This window comes from Cariama cristata, unplaced genomic scaffold (genome assembly GCF_000690535.1).
Source record: "Cariama cristata isolate BGI_N322 unplaced genomic scaffold, ASM69053v1 scaffold14412, whole genome shotgun sequence".
NCBI lineage: Eukaryota > Metazoa > Chordata > Aves > Cariamiformes > Cariamidae > Cariama > Cariama cristata.
In genome coordinates, this window is record NW_009604498.1 from 1134 (window position 1) to 10156 (window position 9023).

General features: G+C 38.1%; 1 protein-coding gene across 1 annotated transcript; it reads left to right on the forward strand.

The window, feature by feature from the left end:
• Positions 1-1396: 1396 nt before the first annotated feature.
• On the forward strand, positions 1397-6101 carry LOC104158093 (kinesin-like protein KIF20B). The gene is made up of 5 exons (XM_009695655.1): positions 1397-1482; positions 1743-1899; positions 3224-3337; positions 3533-3671; positions 5890-6101. The coding sequence occupies exons 1-5, from the start codon at positions 1397-1399 to the stop codon at positions 6099-6101; spliced, it is 708 nt and encodes a 235-aa protein (XP_009693957.1).
• The last annotated feature ends 2922 nt before the right edge of the window (positions 6102-9023 follow it).

The window sequence follows — 9023 nt, forward strand, 5'->3', positions numbered from 1 at the left end:
TTAGATGACAGTGTCCCTTCTTCTATCATTTGTTCTTTTTCTTGGTGCTTCCCAACCTTGAGGTGCCAGGCTAAAGAATGTGCCTGCTTTTCTGTTCATTTAGCTGAATTATTTAACCTTTTGGTATCAATAGGAACAATTTCAGTTCCAGCTTTGCATACATAGCTGAATGGTTGTCTCTTGCTTAGTTGAAGTGTAGCTTTATCTCATTTGCAGCTTGATGACGTTTGCTTAGCTTTGTGAAGTTCTGTATCTGCCTTTTACAGGCTAGATAGGAAAACTGAGCTGTTAATTGTTTTGACACTGAAGCGCAGACCTGTTTCAGGTTTTGTGCCGGGCGGGAACAAAAATGTTGTGGCTGCTTAATAGGCAACAGTATTCGTGAGCAAAGGGGCTTTGAACCAGCCCTGGTCTGTCTGTTGTTTTAATGAACACTGTGTGTTCTCCATTAGTATTTAGAGAGACAATATGTATGTGTTGCTGTGGCATAGACACAGGAGTGTAGTACTAGAAGACCATTGAATCGCTGTGTGCAAAGCTCCAAAACCATAGGAGGCCATGTGGTAGGTGTCTAATTGCTAGAATGCTTGCTGCCATAGTCTATGAGCAATAGCCATTCCAGCATTTCCATATGAGCAAACAGCCATTCCAGCCGTCCCCCAAAAGCCCTTCCTTTGTTTAGTTGAGTAACTGAGACATCTACAATGTCTTCCTTGTTCTTGGGGCTTTTAACTCTTTCACTTGCAATGAGCTTTTATTCTAAATGGACACTATGTGAGAGAAGATAGTGATTTGTGTCGGTGCAATTGAAACTTTACTGTCACAGTTGATGAACGCCGCTAGGAAAACAGATGAACCGTGACCTTCTGAGATATAGGGAGGTATCCTATTAAAACTAAGGGTCTGATGTAATAGTGAGATAACAAAAAATATGTCTGAAAGGGGAACAAGGGCTGGTACCAATTTGTTTTGAGAAACAGCAGAACTCTGAAACAAGAAGAGAGCATGCGCCAACAGATGAAGGTGAAAAGTACAAGCTGAAGAAGACTCAAGGTGAAAAGTGCAAGCTGAGGAAGACTCGTTTACTTCTTCTGAAGACCCCTGAACCCGACCACTAGAGGACACTGCACACACATAAAAGAACTCTTAAACTCATTTTAATACGAAGCAGGTATAGGTCATGACTATGTATAGGCATATTAATCAATCAACTAAATATTAACGAATGTAAGCAATAAAACACGGGGAAAAACGCTTGATGGTGTGCAATTAGGAGGAGTACGGACTCCCCATGCACCCAGCGCTGCTTGCTTATCTCTCATCACCATATTAATAAAACTTTTATCACCAATATATCAGATGGTGTATAAGTATTTATAGCAACTAGAATGGGACGATGGAGAAGTGGATGTGGAACGATATGATTATTTTTATTATATCTTCCTTGTCCAACATGGTTTTTAGCAAGGTTGTGGTATATGTGTAAGGCTTTTTGCTGGTAAACAGTTGCTTTTCCTTGAAAGAAGGATAGCTGTTCTTGATTTATCATGATGCGAACCCCTCTGCACACCCTATCCCCAGCTATTGGAAACTTGCTATGTAAATTATGAATAGGATGAAGAAAGCTTTCTCCTTCAAGAAATTGCAGCTATTGGTCTCAAATTGCCTTGTCTTTTAAGGGACTTCAGAAGCTCTACATTATGTAATCAGAGATCAAGATATACTTTTATTTTGTCTTGCAGGATGGACCCAACTTTGGATAATGCCAAATTTTTCAGACCATCCTACATTGCTAGTGCTGAGCCACTGCAAAGAACAGGACCAGTAGGTGTGGAAGATAGCAAAGCAGATCTCTCTGCTGCATTTTCTTTTGTTTCTTCAAGCTCAGATGCAAGCCAGGTGAGAAAGCTTTAATGTTTGCATTGTTTGGATAGCATTGGTTTTGTTTTTTTTTTTTTTTAAATAAGCTTAGTCATTTCATGGATAAGAATAATCAGAATCTTACAGAGAAGACGAAAAGCGTTTTTAATTTGAAGGAGATACTGATTCCAAGAAATTAAACATCAAATTTAGCAGTGATTCAGTATTCTTTATTAGCAGCGCTGGATGCATGGGGGATCCTTCCACCTAGCGTGCATACCGTGCTTGTGTTAGTTACAGGCTTATATTTTTAGTTTTTATATATATTCATAAGACTTGCAAGAGATGATTAACATATTAACAATTTTCCCGGAACTCATTATCATAGGCAACTCCCATTTCCGTATGTCCATTTTAGTCCTTTTGGGGGTCTTCAGAGACATCTGGTGGTCTTTTACTTCTTCCACTCTTCTTCATCACCGTGTCCTTTTGGTGAACTTTTAGCTCTCATCTTCCTTTTTCTTGATTGACAGCAGTCTCAGGTCCTGTTCTCCTAACAAGGTCCTTGGTAATGATTTAAGAGTTCCTGCCTTGAAGTGCAGTCCCTGATAATGAGCGCAACGTCCTTGATTTAAGGGTCTTGTTATCACTTTTATGCCAGATGTGGTCATGCACTGGTACCAAGTTACACACTACTACATACCATTGTAACAGGCTTGTGTTTCTAAGATTAACTCTCTAGTTCCCTTATTATCAATACAGAGGATTAGATTAAGTTGTGTGGCAATGCATTGATACCTTATTGGGTGCATCAGTCTTCTGTGAGTGAGGCTAATTGCCGATTCAGAGCAGCTGAATCATAGAATGTTTTTGTGGGTTTCATTCTTGATATCTAGTTGGCTTGAAGGTAGTGTATATATTACTGTTATGTGCTGTGAGATTATTAACTCTTAAGTTATCACAGTGAATTTCTGCAGGGGCCTGAGCACTTGTAAAAACTGATGTAGTGAATTACTTTTGCTTCCCATGTCATCAAGTCTGTTCAAAATAGCTTGATGAAAGTAAAACTGCCTTAACGTGCTAGTTATCAAACAAAAACTCTAGTCAAACTTCTAACTTCCTTAATTTTTAATTTTTTTTTTAAGAGGAGCAGTTTGGAGCCGAAGTATGTTTTTGTAAGCCTAAGTATGTTATTGCCTGTGTATTAGGCCAGTTACATCATTGGAAAGAGAAAATGAATTGCAGGTGTGACATTTATTTAGTTTAAAGATACTTTAAGTGTATGGCCTTTTTTTTTCTTCCTAGTAACCTGAGCTCTTTGTTCTCTTTGCATGCATGCATTGCTTGTGCTTCCTTTTAATAGGACTGCATTTCACTTGACTCAACAAGCATCATACTGAAGCCTCCCAAAAACTCTCCGAGTCGACTGAGTGAAAAAGCTGCTGCACAGATGATACAGAAGTTCACTTTTTCACGAGTAAATGAGTTGTCTTTAAAAACTGTTAATTTATTCCTGGAAAAAGTTGTTTGATTTATTATTTAGTACCAAGCCAACTAAATTTTTAAAGTGCCAATAGTCTTTAAATTCTATATGTTTATAATCTTAGAAGACTCTTTAAAAGTCTCAAATGATTGCTTAAAGAAAATAAAGATGTTTCTGGGTAATGCTCAGGTGTTCAGACCTGAAACAACTCAAGAAGAGTTCTTTGAAGGTACCATGAAGCAACTGGTACAAGATTTCTTAGATGGATATAATCGTCTTATTTTTACCCACGGCGTTACAAATGGTGGGAGAACCTACACGTTCCAAGGTAGGAGCAAAAATGTGTTATCCTTGAATGAATTTCCTTTTTTTTTTTTTAAAGTACAGATTACTTCAAGCAGAAGTGCTTGAACTTTTTCCTTTATTTAAGCTGTAGGCCCTATACTTTGGCTTCTCTTGAATATTAATAAGTAGCCTTTGAAAGTCTCCTTCCATAACAAATCTTGCTAAACTGCCAACAGACAGAGTCACTGCCAGCATTTACCTAAATGTATAGGGAGCCTGCTTTGTAAGGCTGTAATAATTTCAACCAGGTGTTTGTGACTTCTTTTTTTTTTTCCTCCGAGTATCTAGAACGTCAGGGAGGAGGGGGAGTTAGCAGAATACATCTTCTATGTATCAGGATGTGAAAAGTATGTAAGTTGCTCTATACCAGACTAGTGTATTTTTTTAATTATTATTCTAAAGGTCGTATGCATCTTATGCACTATCTTCAAAGAAGGAATAGTATTTGAGTCTGTTTCAATTCTTATAGGCAGAGAATAAATGTTTTGAAACATGTTTGATTATTTCCAAGTATTTCTGTCTTGTCTCAAGTTTTTGAGCTTACCACTAATATCCTGGGAGACCTTGTCTCCTGGTGCACTATTTGTGTACTATTAAAGCTTGATATCCTTTCTGGTCAGAAGATGTCATTCTCTGTTTTTTAAAGCATTTTAATGAACAAGGTGATTTGATTCACATGGAAACAATTTTTACTATAATGAAATGGAAGTTCTAGATGCTATACTGCTTATTTTATACTCACAAGTAGTAGAAGGACAATGAGTTTTGTGCCGTATGAAGTTGATCTTTATTGAAGTGACACTGACTAAATGATCTGCTGTTAGGTGGATTATAACTAAAGACTACTGCCAGTACTTTCCCTTATTAATCGGGGGCAATAATTGGATGCTCTTTCCTGTTCTGATAAGTAATAGGTAAATAACAAAAAATAAAATTCCTAAAGTGTACCGTCCCCCGTGCTTGACTCGTTTAGGGTGTATTGTGTGGTGTGGCTTTTCAAGAATTTTTTGATTTGTGTCTTTTCAGACTCTGCAGACTTTTTCCTGGTATTATATTTTTAGGAGCTAACTATCAACTTGTGCTAAGAATGGGCAGGGCGGAAGGTGTGATTTCCTCTTCTGTTATTTCCAGTATCATCAATCTAGCCTTCTCACCTTGACGTTGTGTGGGAGCCTGTATTCAGTCAATAGGGAAGGACTGAAGTGAAGGATGAAGCAGTTATTTTGGATGGTTCATTGTTTGCCAGTTTGACTGTTACTTTGTTCATGTTAAGTTGAATTCCAAGTGGCATTACAATAAACAAGAAAATGATTAGGGAGGACATGAGGAGAAACAAATGTAATGCAACAGTACTTGAAATGAATATGTTACTTGGTTACCAGGTTGGCTGGTGTTTGGGTGCCAGATTTTCCATAGGTTCTGACTTAAGTGGCACAGCTAGTGCTGTAACTGGTAAAAGCTGCTCTGCCTCGGGAGTAGGAGACATTATCAGAGGTTGGAAGCTGATACTGTCAGTGTTGGAGAGAGGACAGTAGTTTCTCTTCCACTTTCCCCTCTCTCCTCTTCTCTCTGGTTTAGAAATCAAAGTGGAGTGAACCATTTTTAAACTTGTGTCTGGATTCAGAAAGATCAAGCATCCACTAAAGCTTTTATTTGACTCGTTTTTGCCTTTCAGGTGCAAAATTAGTATGCTCTGAGAAAAGGGTCTGGGACAGGGAAAGGAATGAGTCTTGACAAGGCTTCTGAACTCTTTTTTGTAGGGTCTGTGGAATTAGTACAGGACTGCAGCTGACAGATCAGTCATTAGTTGTATTTCAAGATTACTTCCTTGTGAGGAAGAGTGAAATGTGGTTGAAAAACTGCAAATATTTATTCAATGTCTGTTGGTTTGCTTGTTTGTTTTTCCTTTAAGTCTCAACTTTTGCAGAATCCCCCAGCATTCTTTGTTTTATGTTATGCCCCTTGCTGTCTAAGGGGTAGAGCATAAACTGTTGCTGAAAGCCAAATGCCTTTCAAAACACTCTAATGACACTTTTGTTACCTTGAGAATACAAAAAAACCCCATGGCTTGATGCAGTAAGTGGCTGCAAATTCCTCAGGTATGCCTTGAGATTAGAAGTTGCTTATCTTTCTGTCTTCACTTATCTGTATAGCTTGTTCACAGTAATAATCAGGATCTTTCTTTGGTATGTTGCTTTCAGGGACAGAAGATGACATTGGTATTCTGCCAAGGACTATGGATATGTTGTTTAAAAGTATTCAAGGGAAGCTATACACAGCAATGGATCTCAAACTCTATCGGTGTAGAGATTATATCAAGCTGACTAAAGACCAAGGGAGAGAAGAAACTGCTATTAAAAATTCAATACTTGGCCTAACAAAAGAGGTAGGGGAGCACTTCTTTCTGTACTGATGAGTACACGCATCTTTACATAGCTCAGTGTTATCCTCTTCACTCTTCAATGGGAAGAAACTAGATGTTTAAGCGTGGATGTGTCCATTTGTTGTCGGTCAGCTGTTCAGATTAGCGGTAAAGTAAGCAATAGAGGTGATAAACCCTGTTCTCCTGTGGATTTCTGTCTAGAGGCTGCACACTTGATAGGGTGTAAATGCTGAGGGGTTTTTTTATAGCTTGGGCACCTGATAATTTATCCTCTGGGTTTCCTGGTGCTTAATAAGGACTGAATGCAAATAATCTCCCCATCTATGGGGATGCTAGTAGGTCTGCTCCTTCAAACAATTTACTATCTTTTGGGATACTTGAAAGAAATTAATGCTTTTGAGGTTGTTCCCCTCCTGCAGTTTGGCAAATATCCTTAAAGGAAGCAAAATGTTTTTTTGAAACAGCAGAGCTATAAAGCCAGTGGACTTGTAAAGATTTGAATTAAAATGGGTTTCTCCCAGACTTAATTCTTAAACAGATCACTGCTGAGCAGGCCAGAAATACACTTTAGTTTTGTGCGTTGTCTGGATTTCTAAAGCTCTCTAGTCTGATTACAGTTATGGGGGATTTGTATTTTGTATAAGCATAGCTTTGTCTTGCTGTTTTTAATTCTGAAGTGAGTGGCATAATGTAGAAAAACCTGAGCATGTGCTACGAAGTGGAACTAGAAGGGGATTACTGTGGGGTTTTTTTATTTTTAATGAAAAGAATTAGGCACCTGCCTAGTGGTATGCTAGGTTATAATGAGGTGTTCTGGCTGTTGTGGGATGGAATATAGCTGTTACCCTGATTTTTATCCATGACTTAGTTAACTGGCCTTCTCCAGCATGGAAGGCAGGTGGCAGCAGAATTCTTCAAGACTTTACTTCAGAGGACTTCAAAAGCACAAACATATGTTAGATCTAGCTCTAGCAATCTTCAAGGACTTCAGAAAAAACCTGTCATGTATGTGTGTTTGAATACACATATAAGTCCCCTGTAGTTTCTGAATCTGTGGTTGTAAGAACAATACTTCAGCTTATAAATTTGATGGCAAAGCTTGCATCTACTTCAACAGAGACAGGTTTAGGGGGGGTGTTTTGTTTGTGTAAAGCTTAAACCTAAAAGTTTTGCTTACCTAAATAGTTAACTATGTCGGGAATCACTTTATGGAATCCTAGCTTTATATGAAATATACTATTGACAAAACACTAAAAACACCTGACCCAAACCACACCTGTTTTTCTTAATCCGTGTTTCTTAAGCATACTGATTTTGGTAGATGAGTTGTACTTTGCAGTTCTGTGCCAAAAAAAAAAAAAAAACAACCAATCAATACGGAGCCTGGGAACAGAGTGTGTGTGTATGAACCTCGTAAGCTCTAGCTATTGGGATTTGTTTTACCTTTACTCTCTTTTTTTTTTTTGAAAGAGCTCAGCAGAAGATTTTCCTTCTCTTTCTAAAACCTAGACTTTTTCAACGGTGAAAGGTTTCAACAGCCTGTATCATGAAGCAATAAGTTGCTCAATTTCTGAAGTGAATGAGTGTTCTACACTTGCATCTGTTTCTGAGGGCTGACCTAGTAAGCTGTGAGGTATGGTATCCTGAATTAGCCAAATACCAAGGCAAAAAAAAAAGTCAGGACTCCCTAGTTAAACTGCAACTGGACTCCTGCAAATCATCCTGTTAAATCGCCCTGTTTCTGTGTGGGCTGCCAGCCCTCTGTTTTTCTTCTGGTTCAGCAAGCTGAAATGCTGTATAGTGTGATAGGGCCTGATGCGAGGGAAGTGTCAGGAATGAGTATTAAGGTAAGAACACCCCTTTCAATAGGAGCATACAGGTGCATTGACCTAGGCACGATGTGTAGCCCGGATCTTTGTATTGCCATATTGCTACTACACTGTATTCGTATCTAGTAGGACAATCAAGTTGTTACAGAAGTAACTGGTGGTGTACTGGTGATGTACTGTCAACAATGCATCTTAAAGTCTTTGTCTTTTGTAGGTAGACCGTCGAAATAACACTAACAAGAAAGAGCCAGTTGATGCTAAGGGTATGTTTTCTACTAAAGAATTGTAATTAAAGCTTGCAAAGAAGATTTCTCAAGGTCAATAACTGATTTCTGGCCCATGTTAATAATATAATGACTACTTGGTACTTTTATATGCCTGTGAATTGCAGAGTGAGCAAGTGATCTGAGCAGAAAAGACAAGGATAAAATGGTTAGAAGAATACTTGAACAGGCATTAAATGAGATAAAAGTGTAGCAAGGAGAAGAGGTACTACTTATGCTACAGGTCCTAGTGTTATCTTGACAGGTTTTTGGAGTACCTGTATGTAATTAGATAAACCGAATACCCAATTCTAGCATTTTAAAACTACCTAAATAATAGGTTTGCTTTAAAAAGTCAGAATGAGGTGTACTTGTCAGTTTAATTGTCTGTCCTCTAAAGATATTGAAGAGACTCGAAGGATTCTAACCAAGCTGTATGTGTTAGAATGTGCAAGTGGAAAAGGAAGTGGTAGAGTATGTGTCTCTTGCACCTATGTGGGGTAAGTGTGTGACTTCCAGATACTTAAGAAAGGGAGGGAAAATGTCAATGGCTTTTTGTCTGGGATAAGTGTTTTTTAGAAGGCTGCTGTAATATCAGCTTTCACTTATTAATTTTTTAAATGAAATTCACTTTATTAGGCCTATATTGACTTGTAATACTTTGTACTTGGCAGATTTGGAAGACCTTTTAAAAGGCTCGGAACAATCTAGCACAACTGTGAAAAATTACATGAAGTTTTCTGTTTGGGTTTCATTTTGTGAGATTTACAATGATTGTTTCTATGATCTACTGCTTCCGATATCAAATGACAAGAAAAGAAAACCACTACACCTTGCTCAAGACATCAAGGGATGTTCTT